Source organism: Scyliorhinus canicula, chromosome 16 (genome assembly GCF_902713615.1).
Source record: "Scyliorhinus canicula chromosome 16, sScyCan1.1, whole genome shotgun sequence".
In the NCBI taxonomy this organism is placed as follows: domain Eukaryota; kingdom Metazoa; phylum Chordata; class Chondrichthyes; order Carcharhiniformes; family Scyliorhinidae; genus Scyliorhinus; species Scyliorhinus canicula.
Genome location: NC_052161.1, coordinates 42,043,976 through 42,061,963, shown reverse-complemented (window position 1 = coordinate 42,061,963; position 17,988 = coordinate 42,043,976). Strand labels below are relative to the sequence as shown.

Genomic DNA, 17,988 nt, shown 5'->3' with positions numbered 1-17,988 from the left:
CCTCACTGTTAAGACAAGATCAATTGTGTGGTGATCATTCCCACCAATGTTACGATGGACAGATGTCTGTTACAGACATGATGGCATAAGGTAAAACAGATTGTTACCCTTTGTTGGTTCCCTGGCAAGGACCTAGTCTGGCGGGTACTTCCATGCCTCAGCCAGCAGTTGTATTACCAAGCCAAACTTACTAGAAAACACTCAAATCCCCATTTTTATGTGCACTTAGTTCTTCCAATTTTCACTCTACTAGTCTTCTGCATGAATAAATAGGGGTATGCCAAAAGAGATGGGACAATAGATGGCACTCGGGTTTCATAGATCTTGTTTAACATGGAATTATGGGACTTCATGAGAATGTTAAATTTCTACCACAGGACTGGTTGCAAGTAGGTCAAACTTGGTGGGGATAGCAGCTTCCCTTCTTTAAGGGTTAGTAGACAGATTGTTTTTTGACAACAATCCTGCAACTTTCAGTGATTTTGCTGGGCGCTGCACTGTGCCAATTTCTCTCAATTTCACAACTTGCAATGGCAGTGCTGAATTCTCACCTCCTGGCTTGAAAGTTCAAGACCATAAGTATCGGGCTATTAGACTAATTCTAATTAATGATCACATTTCAAGAGACACTTTTCCTAGAGGAGAGCATTCCAGTGCAAAAGGCCCCAATGTGGAGGATTTTTAACCCCCTCTCCATATAAAGACAAGACAGGAGGGGACATGAGAAGTCTTCGGCAGGTAGGATCAAGGATAACCCTAAAGCTTTCTATAGATATGTCAGGAATAAAAGAATGACTAGGGACGAGTAGGGCCAGTCAAGGACAGTAGTGGGAAGTTGTGCGTGGAGTCCGAGGAGATAGGAGAGGTGCTAAATGAATATTTTGTCAGTATTCACGCAGGAAAAAGTCGATGCTATCGAGGAGAATACCGAGATACAGGCTACTGGACTAGAAGGGCTTGAGGTTCATAAGGAGGAGGTGTTAGCAATTCTGGAAAGAGTGAAAATAGATAAGTCCCCTGGGACGGATGGGATTTATCCTATGATTCTCTGGGAAGCTAGGGAGGAGATTGCTGAGCCCTTGGCTTTAAGTCATCTTTGTCTACAGGAATAGTGCCAGAAGACTGGAGGATAGCAAATGTTGTCCCGTTGTTCAAGAAGGGGAGTAAAGACAACCCCGGTAACTATAGACCAGTGAGCCTTACTTCTGTTGTGGGCAAAGTCTTGGAACGGTTTATAAGAGATAGGATGTATAATCATCTGGAAAGGAATAATTTGATTAGATCACAGTTTTGTGAAGGGTAGGTTGTGCCTCACAAACCTGATTGAGTTCTTTGAGAAGGTGACCAAACAGGTGGATGAAGGTAAAGCAGTTGATGTGGTGTCTATGGATTTCAGTAAAGCGTTTGATAAGGTTCCCCACAGTAGGCTATTGCAGAAAATACAGAGGCATGGGATTCAGGGTGATTTAGCAGTTTGGATCAGAAATTGGCTAGCTGGAAGAAGACAAAGGGTGGCGGTTAATGGGAATTGTTCAGACTTGAGTCCAGTTACTAGTGGTGTACCACAAGGATCTGTTTTGGGGCCACTGCAGTTTGTCATTTTTATAAATTTAGCACACTGGGCTAAATCGCTGGCTTTGAAAGCAGACCAAGGCAGGCCAGCAGCACGGTTCGATTTCTGTAACAGCCTCCCCGAACAGGCGCCGGAATGTGGCGACTAGGGGCTTTTCACAGTAACTTCATTGAAGCCTACTCGAAGGGCAGCACGGTGGCCTAGTGGTTAGCACAACCGCCTCACGGCGCTGAGGTCTCAGGTTCGATCCCGGCTCTGGGTCACTGTCCGTGTGGAATTTGCACATTCTCCCCGTGTCTGCGTGGGTTCCGCCCCCACAACCCAAAAATTGCCCCTTAATTGGAAAAAATAATTGGGTAACCTAAATTTATTTAATTTTTTTTTAAAAATTGAAGCCTACTCGTGACAATAAGCGATTTTCATTTCATTTCAGTTTTTAAATGACCTGGAGGAGGGCATAGAAGGATGGGTGAGTAAATTTGCAAATGACACTAAAGTCGGTGGAGTTGTGGACAGTGCGGAATGATGTTACAAGTTGCAGAGGGCCATAGATAAGCTGCAGAGCTGGGCTGAGAGGTGGCAAATGGAATTTAATGTAGAAAAGTGTGAGGTGATTCATTTTGGAAGGAATAACAGGAAGACTGAGTACTGTGCTAATGGTAAGATTCTAGGTAGTGTGAATGAGCAGAGAGATCACAGTGTCCATGTACATAGATCCCTGAAAGTTGCCACCCAGGTTGAGAGGGTTGTTAAGAAGGCGTATGGTGTGTTAGCTTTTATTGGTAGAGGGATTGAGTTTCGGAGCCATGAGGTCATGTTGCAGCTGTACAAAACTCTGGTGCGGCCGCATTTGGAGTACTGCGTGCAATTCTGGTCGCCGCATTATAGGAAGGATGTGGAAGCATTGGAAAGGGTGCAGAGGAGATTTACCAGGATGTTGTCTGGTATGGAGGGAAGATCTTATGAGGGAAGGCTGAGGGACGTGAGGCTATTTTCGTTAGAGAGAAGAAGGTTAAGAGGTGACTTAATTGAGGCATACAAGATGATCAGAGGATTAGATAGGGTGGACAGCGAGAGCCTTTTCCCTCGGATGGTGATGTCTAGCACGAGGGGACATGGCTTTAAATTGCAGGGAAGATAGATACAGGACAGATGTCAGAGGTAGGTTCTTTACTCAGAGAGTAGTATGGGCGTGGAATGCCCTGCCTGCAACAGTAGTGGACTCGCCAAACTAAGGGCATTCAAATGGTCATTGGATAGACATATGGATGATAAGGGAACAGTGTAGATGGGCTTTAGAGTGGTTTCACAGGTCGGCGCAACATCGAGGGCCGAAGGGCCTGTACTGCGCTGTAATGTTCTATGATACGACTAGTAACCATTTCTCCAATTCACAATTTCAACAGTCTAAATTGGGGTAGCAAGAACAAAATGCACTTCCAATTTTTCCTTCCTATGAATTACAGAAAGAGGCCAATCCACCTTAAGGAAATCTGAAATTGTCAATACTTATATACATTAACATTCTAATAGTTCATACAGAAATGAGAGCAAAAGTGTACCAGCAAAGTATTGCAAAGATTGATACTGATACATTCTGGTTTCTCCCCATCTCCCCCCCCCCCCCTTACATAAAGACAGTTACATACTTGTAGAGTTTCATTCTTCAGGCTTGACAAACTCCGTCTTTTTCTTGGGCTAGTGTTGTGGACTGAATCCGAAGGATATTCAAACCTAACACCAAAAAGGAAAAAAAAAAATACCTTCACACCCAGAAATTTTGCCACATTAAAGTGAGCAACTGTTCCTATCACACATATTTATAGAAGTTGTAGGTGAATAAACAGAATGAGCATGCCTTCATCTGCACCAAATAGTCCACTCAAACTTCTATTCCACGATTTAAGTTCTGATTATATATTAAAACATCCAGTTGATTTCAACTGCCAAAAATATATATACACGCTGACAATCAAGAAATATATCAACACAATGTGCACTTTACATATAAAGTGAACCTCTCATGGAAAGCCAACTAAAGGAATATCGAGACAGATTGAGGAACTTTGATGAAAAGATTCAGCAAGTGTAGTAATTTGAATGGGAGGTCAAGAGTTTATTGTTCCTGCTGGAAAGACCAGGGACGAGAAGGGGAGAGCTTGGGGGGGGGGGGGGCATCGCTATGGGAAACGGGTCAGAAAGGGAGGGATGACCCGGGGCGAGCAAGGGACAGAACATGGCTAATCGACAGGGAGCAGGGACGGGTCGCCCAGCGATCCGATTGATTACGTGGAATGTAAGGGGGCTGAATGGGCCGGTTAAAAGATCAAGGGTCTTCTCGCACCTGAAGGGACTGAAGGCTGATGTAGCGATGTTGCAGGAGACTCACTTGAGGGTAGCAGATCAGGTCCGCCTGAGAAGGGGGTGGGTGGGACAGGTGTTCCACTCAGGCTTGGATGTCAAGAACCGGGGGGTGGCGATTCTGGTGGGAAAGAGGGTGTCGTTCGTGGCGGCAGAAGTGGTGGCAGACAAGGAGGGCAGGTATGTGATGGTGAGGGGTAGGTTGCAGGGAGAGAATGTGGTGCTGGTGAATGTGTATGCCCCGAATTGGGACGACGCGGGCTTTATGAGGCGCCTGCTGGGCCTCATCCCGGGACTGGAGGCAGGGGGCCTGATCATGGGAGGGGACTTTAATACGGTGTTGGACCCTGGGCTGGATAGATCGAGTTCCAGGACGAATAGGAGGCCGGCAGCGGCAGAGGTGTTAAGGGGGTTTATGGAGCAGATGGGAGGGGTAGACCCATGGAGATTTGGTAGGCCTAGGGCGAGGGAGTATTCTTTTTTTCTCCCACGTCCACAGAGTGTACTCCAGGATAGACTTTTTCGTATTGAACAGGGGGCTGATACCGAGAGTGCAGGACACGGAGTACTCGGCCATTGCGATATCGGACCATGCACCACATTGGGTGGACATGGAATTGGGGGAGGCGCGGGATCAGCGCCCGTTGTGGCGCCTGGATGTGGGGCTGTTGGCGGACGAAGAGGTGTGCAGAAGGGTTAGAACGGGCATTGAGAACTATCTGGGTACGAACGACACGGGTGAGGTGCAGGTGGGGACGGTCTGGGAGGCCCTGAAAGCAGTGATTAGAGGAGAGCTGATCTCCATAAGGGCACACAGAGAGAGGAAGGAGAGGCAGGAAAGGGAGAGGCTGGTGGGGGAGCTCCTAGAAGTAGATAGGAAATATGCGGCGGCACCAGAGGAGGGGCTACTGAGGGAGCGGCGCAGTTTACAGGCCAGGTTCGACCTACTGACCACTAGGAAGGCGGAGACGCAGTGGAGAAGGGCGCAGGGTGCGGCGTATGAGTACGGGGAAAGGCGAGCAGGATGCTGGCACACCAGCGTCGTAAGCGAGATGCAGCCAGAGAGATTGGGGGAGTGAGAGAGAGGGGTGGGGACGTAGTGCAGAAGGGGCAAGAGGTGAATAGGGTCTTCAGGGACTTCTACAGGGAATTGTATAGGTCTGAACCGCCGAAGAGGAGAGGGGGAATGGAGAACTTTCTCGACAAATTGAGGTTCCCAAAGGTACAGGAGGAGCTGGTAGAAGGGTTGGGGGCGCCAATAGAGCTGCAGGAGCTAATTAAAGGGATAGGCCAGATGCAGGCGGGGAAGGCGCCGGGGCCGGATGGGTTCCCGGTGGAGTTTTACAGGAAATTTGTGGACCTGGTGGGCCCAGTGCTGGTGAGAGCCTTTAATGAGGCGCGCGAGGGGGGGGTTCTGCCCCCAACAATGTCGCAGGCCCTGATCTCCTTGATTTTGAAGCGGGACAAGGACCCGGTCCAGTGCGGGTCCTACAGGCCTATCTCCCTCTTAAATGTAGATGCCAAGCTGTTAGCAAAGGTCCTGGCAACCAGGATAGAGGATTGTGTGCCAGGGGTAATCCATGAAGACCAGACGGGGTTCGTGAAGGGACGCCAACTTAACACAAATGTCCGGAGATTGTTAAACGTGATCATGATGCCGGCAGTGGAGGGGGAGGCGGAGATAGTGGTAGCGCTAGACGCGGAGAAGGCATTCGATAGGGTGGAGTGGGAATACCTGTGGGAGACGTTGGAAAGGTTTGGGTTTGGGGAGGGATTTATCAAGTGGGTAAAGCTGCTCTATTCGGCCCCGATGGCGAGTGTGGTAACAAACGGGAGGAGGTCAGAATATTTTGGGCTCCATCGAGGTACTAGGCAGGGATGTCCCCTATCCCCCTTACTCTTTGCATTAGCGATTGAACCGTTAGCGATGGCACTGAGGGATTCAGGGGGGTGGAGGGGACTGACAAGGGGAGGGGAGGAGCATCGGGTCTCGCTCTATGCGGATGACCTGTTGCTGTATGTGGCAGACCCGGAGGGGGGAATGCCAGAGGTTATGGAAATACTAGCGGAGTTCGGGGATTTTTCGGGATATAAATTAAATCTGGGGAAAAGTGAGGTCTTTGTAATACACTCGGGAGACCAGGGGGAGGGAATTGGGAGGCTCCCCTTCAAAAGAGCAGTAAAAAGTTTCAGGTACTTGGGGGTGCAGGTGGCAAAGAACTGGGGGACCCTCCACAAGCTGAACTTTTCTAGGCTGGTGGAACAGATGGAGGAGGAGTTTAAGAGGTGGGACATGGTGCCGCTGTCGCTGGCAGGGAGGGTGCAGTCAGTTAAAATGACGGTCCTCCCGAGGTTCTTGTTTTTGTTCCAGTGTCTGCCCATCTTCCTCCCTAGGGCCTTTTTCAAGAAGGTAACGAGTAGTATCATGGGGTACGTGTGGGCGCATGGCACCCCTAGAGTTAGAAGGGTCTTTTTGGAGCGGAGTAGGGATAGTGATGGGCTGGCGTTACCCAATCTTTCAGGATATTACTGGGCGGCAAATGCATCGATGGTACGAAAGTGGATGATGGAAGGGGAGGGGGCAGCTTGGAAGCGTATGGAGAGGGCGTCCTGTGGCAACATAAGCTTAGGGGCACTGGTAACAGCACCATGGCCGCTCCCTCCCACGAGGTATACCACAAGCCCGGTGGTGGCGGCCACCCTCAAGATCTGGGGGCAGTGGAGGCGACACAGGGGGGAAGTGGGGGGTTTGATAAGGGCACCACTAAGAGGGAACCACAGATTTGCACCGGGAAATACAGGAGGGGGATTTCTGAGCTGGCAGAGGGTGGGCATTAGGCAACTGAAGGACTTGTTTATAGGGGGGAGGTTTGCGAGCTTGGGAGAGCTGGAGGAGAAATTCGGGCTCCCCCCGGGGAACACGTTCAGGTACCTCCAAGTGAAGGCATTTGCTAGACGACAGGTAGAGGGGTTTCCCGTGCTTCCCGACAGGGGGGCGAGCGATAGGGTGCTATCAGGGGTCTGGGTCGGGGAGGGGAAGATCTCGGACATTTATAAGATTATGCAGGAGGTGGAGGAGGTACCAGTAGAGGAGTTGAAAGACAAGTGGGATGTAGAGCTGGGGGAACAGATAGAGGATGGGACATGGGCAGACGCCCTAGAGAGGGTCAACTCGTCGTCGTCATGTGCGAGACTGAGTCTCATTCAATTTAAGGTACTGCATAGAGCCCACATGACGGGGACAAGGATGAGTCGGTTTTTCGGGGGTGAAGACAGGTGTGTCAGATGTTCGGGAAGCCCTGCGAATCATGCACACATGTTTTGGGCATGTCCGGCACTGGAGGAGTTCTGGAAGGGGGTGGCAGGGACGGTCTCGAGAGTGGTGGGGTCCAGGGTCAAGCCAGGATGGGGACTTGCGATCTTCGGGGTTGGGGTGGAGCCGGGGGTACAGGAGGCGAGGGAGGCTGGAATATTAGCCTTTGCGTCCTTGGTGGCTCGGAGGAGGATCTTGATTCAGTGGAGGGACGCAAGGCCTCCAAGTGTTAACACCTGGTTAAACGACATGGCAAACTTCATCCAATTGGAAAGAATCAAATTCGCCCTGAGAGGGTCGGTGCAGGGGTTTTTCAGGCGATGGCAACCCTTCCTGGACCTCTTAGATCAGAGATAGAAACTGAGGTCGTGACAGCAGCAACCCGGGAGGGGAGGGGAGGGCGGGAGGGAGGGGGGATAACAACGAAGGAAACACGGTATCAAGGTGGTCTGGCGGCCGGTTCGTAGGCGGGGGGGGGGGGGGGGGGGGGGGGGGGTGGGGGGGGATTCTTGTTAAGTAGGGGGGTTTGACTTTGTTTTGATATAATTCAAATGTAGAGGGGGTTAAAATGTTTGTACTCTGAAAAATTTCTTCAATAAAAAGTATTTAAAAAAAAAAAGAGTTTATTGTTCATGCCCGGGAGATAGGGTATGTACACATAGTGCAAATATCAAAAAGACAGGGCGAGTGTGGGAGCATGTTGCAGGTGCAGATTGGGATGAAGTCATGGATTTGTCATGCAAGGATGAGGATTTTGAAATTGTTATGTTAGCATCAGTAATCAAGCCAGACTATAGGCGGAAGAGTTGTAGCAAACTGAGTTTATAAGAGCGAGGTGCAACCCCAGAAAAAGTACAGACGAGAAAAAAAAGAGTAAGATAACAAATGCATGGATAAGAGCAAGATTGGGGCCAGGAAAGATTGAAAGTAATAGGGAAGCCTATCTGTAGTTCAAATAAGAGATAAAATGGTTAGAAAGATAGATGTAAGTCTCAAAGTTAAAAAAGTTGATGCAAGTCATTTGACCCATTACACCTGTAACCCAGTTGTGCGTGGCAGAGTTAAATGTAGACCCATTTCAACTGCAGAGTAATAAAAATACAATTTTTTGAAGTATTTTTATGAACAAATATAGGATTATTTTGCTTCCAAAATACAGCCCATTTTAATAGACAATATTTTCAGTTGCTGAGTGAACTTTTTTATGTTGTGCTGTTAATAGTCAATATCCAATGCCACTTCAAAAAGCAGAAATGAACACTAATCTGAAGAGCTTAAGAACGTTATTCATGAAGCTCATTATGTTTTCCAACTAAAACTTCCTGTCTCATCCTAATTGTCATTTTTGCAATGGCATTGATTATCAAGCATTTAATAGTCAACCACATTGCTATGGGTTTGGCCAGACCAGGTAAAAGATCTAAGATTTCCTTCCATAAAGGACATTAGTGAACCGGATGGGTTTTTACAACATTCGACAATGTTTTCATGATTATCATTAGACTTTCAATTCCAGATTTTTATTAAATTCAAATTCTTCCCTGGTGGGATTCAAACCCTGGTCCCCAGAGCATTACCCTACATCTCTGGATTATTAGTCCACTGACAATACCACAACGCCACTGCACCTCTTACCTGAAAGATCGATCAATAATGGTGAACACGTCACGATGCTTTAGACGTTCAGATAGAAGTACAACTTTGCTATTCAAATGTGTTCGATTCACTTCGCTCAAATTAGTTAAAATTACCTGTAAAGCAAAACGTAACATATCTAAGAGGTAGGTAAAAAATTCTACGCTAAAGGAATTAAAGTCAAATAACTAAAACATTAAAAATTACCTCATTATTTTCATTCACTTCAAGCTTACAATGTTCTTTCGAAACATGAGGCAATTGGATACGGATGTCACACTCAGTTTTCCTATAGATACCAAATCACAGATTAAATAAAAACATTTATTTATTTGTCGGACAGTTATATTTGGAAACATAGATGCAGAACAGTATCCTTACCTTCCAAACAAGCATGAAGATGATGTCAACGGAAAATTATATCCATCTGCTCCAGTACGCTTGATAACTATAATTTTACCATAGAGCGGCATTTTCCAAGATAATTTCTTACCTGAAAACAGAGGTATTTCAATAGTGAAACTTTGCACCATGAAATATTTCTATACTCATCATTTTAAACAACACTTTCCCAATGTATTTAAACCATGCATTGTGTTTTTGCTCTGAAGATCCCCTTCAAGAAATTTAGCACTCAGCATTTAGGCCAAGAATATTTAACTCAGTGATATCAGCAACTTTCAGAATGATTGCATACATGCACACAGCATTATCCTGTATGGTTAACATAAACTATACATTCTTGTTAGGAATATTATTGAAATAAAAAAATGAAATCTTCATACTATATCAAATTTCAAGAAAGATGCAACAATTTTAACCACTCTGCGGTCCAAATTGTCACCATAATGCATGGATTTCAAATATGGTTCAAGTCCTGAAAAAAAGTAGCTGCCATTCTTTTGTCTGAGTTATCTTAAAGATACCCTGAAATTATAATCCATCTCAAATTCAAATGAATATTAAATGAACTACATGGCGATTAATGACATCAAGTTAAATGCCAGCCTGAAATGTGTTCGGGCAGCTTTGGTGAAATTTATTCTAAAACTGAACAAATTTTGACATCCCCCTCTAAACATCACAGGATAGGAGATATGGCCCAAGGAAAATATAATACGTGTGTTTGGGAGGATGAGGCAGCAGATATAACTAACCAACTGATACATTTTGTTTGTAGAAAGTCCAGGGTTCGAGAGGTAACCCACAAACCTGCAATAACAAATTTGGCTTCTTCATTCCAATGGCATGTTTATAATTCAAGTAGGCAAGGTGAATTTAGCGTAAATGCAAGAAGCCCACTAACAGATATCTAAAACCAAATCAAACACGTGATGGCCCAGTACTGCAGATACTTGAAACATAAACAATGAACACTGGAAACACCCAGTAAACCAGGCAGCATTTGTGGAGACAGAAACAGAGGTTAAAGATTCAGTTTAAGATAACCTTTCGTTAGAATGATAGTGGAAAAGCAGTTTTAACCATGCTGCATCTGAGCTACAGGACAAAGTAGAAAATTGCTGAGATAAGTTTTGTACGCACACGACAGGATGAATCGAATCTGGCTGATTGCTGTACCACCAGTCTACAGTACTCCCAATCAAAGTGATGGAAGGAGCCATTAACAGTGCTATCAAACGACATTTACTCATCAACAACCTGCTCATTAACCTTCAATTTGGGTTCCACCAGGATTACTCTGCTTCAGACTTCATTAGTATTGGTCCAAATGGACAAAACTTCTGAATTCCAGAGCAAGCCGAAAGCGCACTGTCCTGGATATCAAGACAACATTAAATCAAAGGTGGCATCAAGCAGTTAATTAAAATTGAAGTCAGTGGAATCAGGGAGAAAACTCTCCATTAGTTGGATTCACATCTAGCACAAAAGTAAACGGCTGTTGTGGCATTTATTGCTGTAGTTGTTTTTTTTTTTTTAAAAAGGAGTGTTCTATATCCAAACATCTACCATGGAGCAGAAACTTAACCGAGCCATGCAAATACTATAATAAAGAACAAAATACTATGTTGAGAGAAATACCGCTGATGCTGGAAATCTGAAATTTAAAAAAGGGTTGGAAAAAACTCAGGAGATCTGGGGAGGCCAGGTAATACAAAAGGGGAAGTCATGGATAAATTAAAAGGGCACGAGAGATTAGATAATACAGATGCTACAGAACAAACGGCAAAAGAAGTAATAATAGGGCAAATATCAAGGACAGTCGCTTTTGCCTTGCTCTGGAATTCAGCTCTTTTTACAGCAATGGGGCAAGAATTGGTCCACAGTAGGCAAATATTGATAGTGAGAGGAGGTGAAGGCTTGTTTGGTGGTGACAACAGGCTGGAGATGGCAGAAATGGTGGAGGATTATCCTTTGAAAGCAGAGGCTGGTGGGGTGGAACGCGAGAACAATGGGTGTACTATCGCAGTTCTGGGAAAGTGGGAAATTGGTCAGACAGTTTAGGGCCATCAACCAGACTGGGGGACTTGAGGAAAAAGACATGGCATAAGCAGCATTATAAGAACATAATAACATAAGAACGAAGAGGAGTAGGCCATTTGGCACTTTGACCTGCTCTGCCAGTCAATAAGATCATGGCTGATCTTTTTATGGACTCGGCTCTATATATCTTTGGCTTAAAAACATTCAACGAGGTAGCCTCAACTGCTTCCCTGAGCAGGGAATTCCAGATTCACAACCCTTTGGGTGAAGAAATTCCTCCTCAACTCAGTCCTAAATCTTCGTCCTCTTATTGGGTGGCTAGGTCCCCTAGTTCTAGTTTCACCCAACAGTGGAAACAATCTCACTGCTTCTATCTTATCCATTCACTTCATAATTTTATGTCTCTATAAGATTCCCCCTCATTCTTCTAAATTCCAATGAGTTCTGTCCCAGTCTACTCAGTCTCTTTGCATGTGCCAACCCTCCTCTGGAATCTCCACTGCACCCCCTCCAGTGCCAGTACATCCTTTCTCAAGTAAGGAGGATAAAACTGCACACAGTACTCCAGGTGTGGTCTCACCAGCACCCTCTACAGCGGCAACATAACTCCATCCCTCTAGCAATGACGGACAAAATTCCATTTGCCTTCTTAATTACATGCTGCACATGCAAACCAACGTTTTGCGATTCATGCAAAAGGATACCCAGGTCCCCCGACACAGAAGCATGCTGTAATTTTTTACCATTTAAATAATAGTCAATTTTGCTGTTATTCCTACCAAAATGGATGACCTCACATTTACCAACATTGTATTCCATCTGCCAGACCCTTGCCCACTCACTTAAAACTATCTAAAACTAACCTCTGTAGACTTTCAGTGTCCTCTGCACTTTGCTCTACCACTCATACACTCTGTCCCCCAACTCCAAATCATCTATGAAAATTGTAAACAATTGCAGTCCCAACACCGATTCCGAGGCACACCACGAGCCACTGATTACCAACCAGAAAAACAACCATTTTCCCTCATTCTTTGCTTTCTGTTGGTTAATCAATCCTCTATCCATGCTAATATATTACCCATAATGCTGTGCACGTTATCTTATTCAACAGCCTTTTGTGCAGCAACTTATCGAATGCCTTCTGGAAATCTAGATATACCACATCCAACGGTCCCCCATTGTCCACCATGCTCATAATGTCCTCAAAGTATTCCACTAAATTAGTTCAACATCACCTGCCTTTCATGAACCCATGCTGCGCCTGCCCAATGGGACAATTTCTATCTAGGTATCTCATTATTTCTTCCTTGATGGTAGATTCAAGCATTTGCCCCACTATAAAGTTAAGCTAACCGGTCTATAGTTAGCCATCTTTCATCTACCTCCTTTTCTAAACGGTAGGGTCACACTTGCTGTTTTTCAATCTGCCGGAATCACCCCAGAGTCCAACGGATTTTGGTAAATGACCACAAGCGCATTTGCGTTTTCCCCCCGCCAGCTATTTCAGTACCATGGAATGCATTCCATCATGGCCAGGAGACTTGTCTACCTTTAGTCTTATTTTTATTCTGCGGCCTATAAGACTATTCCGATCAGTGAACTTGTCTCCTTACTATTCCTGATTTCCACCCAAATGGATTCAATCTTTTTCTCCATAGAATCTATATCAACTCTCACTACCACTCTGATGGCTTCCTTAACTATCAGACCTACGCCACTTCCCTTTCCTTCCTGTCTGTCCTTCCGATAGTCTTATTTAACTCCCAGTCGTGACCACCCTGCAACCATGGGCAAGATTCTCCGCAAATGCGGAGAGTCGTAAAGGCTGCCGTGAAAGTGGCCGTGTTTCACGGCAGCCTTCACGCCCGTTCCTGGGACCAGATTCTCCTCCCCCCCCCCAATTGGGGCTAGGAGCGGGACCCCAGGAATCACGGCGTCGCGGCCTTAACGACCGTCGTTGATGACGCGCGGCCGGCTCCAACCCGCGCATGCGTGGGTGCCGTCATCACACCATTGACGGAACCCGCGCATGCGCGGTTCCGCATTTCTCCACCGCCGCCCGACAAGATGTGGCGGCTTGATCTTGTCGGGCGACGGAGGGGAAATAGTGCGTCCCTTTTGGATGCAGGCCCGACGATCGGTGGGCACCGTTCGCGGGACTGTCCCCTCCCGAGCACAACGGTGGTGCTCCCGCCCCAAACGGGCATCCAGCGCCCGTTTTTACGACAGCAGCAAGCAGGTGTGTTTGCTGCCGTGAAAAAACGGGCGTAAAGGCCTGGCCGCGGAGAATCGCCGCTCGCCGGAAAAAACGGCGAGCGGCGTTCGTGACGTGGCGGGAGAATAGTGGGAGGGCATGAAAAATGTCAGGAGGCCCTCCCGCTATTCTCCCAACCGGCGTGGGCAGTGGAGAATCACACCCCATATCTCTTGATAATGGTCACTAAATCATACTCATTCGCAATGATTTGTGTGAACTCATTTACTTTGTTTTGAATACTACGAGCGTTCAGGTAAAGTGCCTTTATGCTAGTTTTTATATCTTCTTTTTGAATCGTAACACTTCCATTAATAACATCTCCCGAGTTCTTCCCTTTAACTTTTTCCATAATTTAACATTTGGTTAAAACCCACCTCCCCACTTGCTAAGCTGCTGCTTTGCTTCCCATTAACTATTATACTAACTGTAGTTTTGCACTTCCCCACTTGCTAGAATAAAGTCCTTGTGATCACCCTCTTTATATTTTCCACGAGGACACTGATCCCATATTGGTTCAGGTGAAGACGGTCCCAATGGTACAGATCTCTCCTGTGCCAATACCCATGAAATGGAACCCGTTTCCGCACCAGTCCTTTAGCCACATGTTTATTTTTCTAATTTTTCCATCCCTATGCGAATTTTCACGTGGCTCAGGTAGTATTCCCAAGATTATAACCCTTGAAGACCTGGGGCGGGATTCTCCGACCCCCACGCCAGGTCGGAGAATCGCGACGGGACCGGCATCAATCCCGCACCCGTCGTGTCCCGAAGTCTCTGGCACCAGAGATTCGGCGGGGGCGGGAATCGCGCCGGTTGGCAGCCCCCCCGGCAATTCTCCAGCCCACGATGGGCCGAAGTCTCGCCGCTGTCATGCCTCTCCTGCCGGCGTAGATCAAAACACCTACCTTACTGGCGGGATCAGACGGCGCGGGCAGGCTCCGGGGGGGGGGGGGGGGGGGGGGGTGTGATCTGGCCCCGGGGGGGTGCCCCCCACGGTGGCCTGGCCCTCGGTCGGGGCCCACCAATCGGCGGGCAGGCATGTGCCGTTGGGGCACTCTTTTCCTTCCGCCTTCGCATAGTCTTTACCATGGCGGAGGCGGAAGTGACCCCCTCCCCTGCGCATTAGCGGGGATGACGTCAGCAGCCGCTGACGCTCCGGCGCATGTGTGGACTCCCGCCGGCCGGCGAAGTCCCTTCGGCCCCGGCTAGCATGGCGCCAAAGGCCGTTCCCACCAGCCGGTTTAGCGCCAACCACTCCGGCGCGGGCCTAGCCCCTCAATGTTAGGGCTTGGCCCCTAAAGATGCGGAGACTTCCACACCTTTGGGGTGGCCAGACACCGGAGTGGTTCACGCCACTCCATCACGCCGGGACCACCCCCCCCCCCCCGGGTAGGGGAGAATCCCGCCCCTGTTCTTTAATTTAGTTCCTAGTGCCTGATAATCCTCCAACATGTCCTCATTCCTAGTCCTGCCTATGTTGTTCGTCCCAACATGGACTACAACAACTGGATCTTCCCCCTCCAATATCCTTTCAGGCCGGTCAGAGATGTCCCTCACCCTGGCACTGGGCGGGCAACATACCATGCTGGACTCTTGATCCTACTTTCAAAGGATGCTATCAATTCTCGTAATTATAGAATCCCTGACAACTACCAATTGCCCTTTTGTTCCCCCCACTTGAATGGCCTCCTGTCATCCACTCTAACACACTTTTCCTCATCCGCACAGGGAGAAAGTACCTCATGCCTGTTGGACAAGGTCAATAGCTGAGGCTCCTCCATTCCTGAATTCAATACCCCTCTACTTGCCACTTGGAGATGGCTACACCCTGTTGCCCCTGACCACTGACCAAATTTGAGGTACTTAATCTACAGGATGAGACCAGCTCCTGAAACAAAGGGTCTAGGTAACTCTCAACTCTCCCGGATGTGCCGCAGCGTCTGAAGCTGAGATTCTAGGCCATCAACTTTGAGCCAAAATTCCTCAAGCCACCAAAACTTGCTATAGATGTAGTCACTGCAGCTCACAATGGGATCTGCAAGCTCCCACATCACGCAGCTACATGCCCAGCCATCTCTACTTAATTCATTTTGCAGTGTATTTCAAATTTAGCGCAGATTATGGAAGGTAGCATCTTTAGAACAGGTGCGACAGAGAAATTCGGAAAATGGAATGGAGTTTTTTCAAGAAGTAGAATGTAAAGTGTAATCATATAAACATTAATTAGGAGCAGGACATTCGGTCACTCAAGATCAATAAGATTAGGTTGATCCATTCCAGCTTTCCTGTCTACCCCATTCCCTTTGGCACCCTTGTCAATCAAGTATCTAACCCGGTCAGAGGTTTGAGCGGCCAAGTGTAGGCACGTTTAGGTATATGCAGGTGTGGGACTTTGTGCGAAAGGAATGGCAGACATTCCCCAAGCTACCGGAGTAAACATTATTGGAGCAACTGCTGCTCCCAGATAACTTGGGTGGGTGGGTGGGTGGGTGTGGGGGGGGGGGGGGGGGGGGGGGGGGGGGGGTTCAAGGTGGTGCACAGGGTATACATGACTCGGACAAGGATGAGTAGGTTCTTCCAGGGAGTGACAGATGGGTGCTAGAAATGTGGGAGGGGCCTGTCAAATCATGCTCACATGTTCTGGGGCTGGAGAGCTACTGGGAGCTGGTGTTCAGGATGTTATTCAGGATAGCGGGGGCTAAGGTAAAGCCGGATTCCATGGTGGCAATCTTTGGGGTTTCAGAGGAGCCAGAGCTGATGGAGGGGAAGGGGGGTGATGCCATGGCCGTCACCTCTCTGACTGCATGGCGAAGGATCCTTTTGAATTGGAGGTCTGCGGACCTCATTTTTAAATTGCATCTCCTAGTTCTAGTCACTCCCACAAGAAGAAACAGCCTTTCAACCTCCAAGATCTTTTTGTTTCATTAAGATCACCGCTCATTCTTCTAAACTGCAATGAATACACTCCCAGCCTTCACACAAGTAACCCCTTCATCCCAGAATCAGTCAAGTGAACATTTGCTGCACTGCTTCTCATGCAATTATATCCTTCTTTCCTAAATGGGAAACCAAAATGGAACATTTTGATCTCACTAAAGTACTGGAGGAAGACATCTATTTTATATTCCTGCCTCTTCCAATTTTTTTCTTTTGAAATTTACAGTGCGCCCAATTGTTTTTTTCCCCCAATTAAGGGGCGATTTAGCATGGCCAACCTACCTACCCCGCACACCTGTTGGGTTTATGGGGGTAAGGCCCATGGACATGGGGAGAATGTGCAAACTCTATACGGCAGTGATCCAGGCCGGGATCGTAGCTGGGTCCTCGGCACCATGAGGCAGCAGTGCTAACCACTGTGCCATCATTCCGCTCTCTACTGACCTTACAATAACACCAGGTTAAAGTCCAACTGATTTGTTTCAAATCACTAGCTTTCGGAGCACTGCTCCTTCCTCAGGTGAATCCAAAGTGCTCCCAAAGCTGGTGATTTGAAACAAACCCGCTGGACTTTAACCTTGCTGTGTTCACCCCAGTCCAACGCCGGCATCTCCACATCATGCCTTCCAATAAGCAACAACATTCCATTTGCCTTTTGAATCACTTGCTATACCTGCATACTAATGTTTCCCGATTCATGAAGCAAGGCACCCAGATCCCTCTGTACTGCAGAGTTCTGCAATCTCTCTTTATTTAAATAATATGCTGTTTTCTATTCTTCCTGCCAAAATGGACAAATTCACCTTTCACCACATTATGGTTTAAGTGAGTGCGCAAAAATTTCAACAATGTCCCTTTGCAGACTACTTACATCCTCTTCACAACTTTATTCTCCTACTGATCTTTGTGAGCAAATTTCGCAACCATACATTGGGTCTATGGACCCTGGAGCTTGGAGGAGGCAGTGCTAACCACCGTGCCGCCCCAAATTAGGAATGAAAAATATTCTCAGCAGCTCGTTGCTGCCAATAATTCTTACAATAACCCCATTTCATAAAAGATGGAATCTTGTGGAGACAACTGCAGTCTCCCGCCGGCTAGATCAGTGTATCATGTTTTGGGAAGGTCTGCTGCATCTTTTGCCACGTAGATACTTGACAGGTCAGCAGTGGCGCTTCACTAGGATCATTGACCCCACAGGCAGAGGTTCTGCACACCGAAGAACCACCAGGGAAGGCGGTGGCTGCTGCTAGTGCTACATTCACCTGAGACCCAGAAGGAGGTGAGTGGTTGGGATGGATGGGAGGCAGAAACACGTTTGCAGCAAGGTCAAGGGATGGCTCCTAGCAGGCCTCCCCTCTAGATACTGGGTCCCTTAATCGAGCATGGAATGCCTTTGAAGTTGGGAACCCCAACAAACTCATCGGGGGGGCGCACAGGATTCCACCTATAGCTTTCATGTTA

At 47.4% G+C, this 17,988-nt stretch overlaps 1 protein-coding gene across 8 annotated transcripts in view; it reads right to left on the bottom strand.

The window, feature by feature from the left end:
* The window catches only part of LOC119950706 (proliferation marker protein Ki-67-like), a 66,116-nt gene that overhangs the window by 45,965 nt on the left and 2,163 nt on the right, over positions 1-17,988 (bottom strand). For 6 of the 8 annotated variants that reach the window (XM_038773365.1, XM_038773364.1, XM_038773370.1 and 3 more), the window contains exons 2-5: positions 9,264-9,375; positions 9,090-9,171; positions 8,883-8,998; positions 3,223-3,307 (exon numbers count right to left, since the gene is read on the bottom strand). In XM_038773365.1, coding sequence (XP_038629293.1) covers positions 3,223-3,307; positions 8,883-8,998; positions 9,090-9,171; positions 9,264-9,355 — 375 coding nt within the window. In that variant the 5' untranslated portion in view covers positions 9,356-9,375. The remainder of the gene's footprint in view (positions 1-3,222; positions 3,308-8,882; positions 8,999-9,089; positions 9,172-9,263; positions 9,376-17,988) is intronic. The other 2 variants (XM_038773372.1, XM_038773371.1) reach the window with 1 other exon arrangement.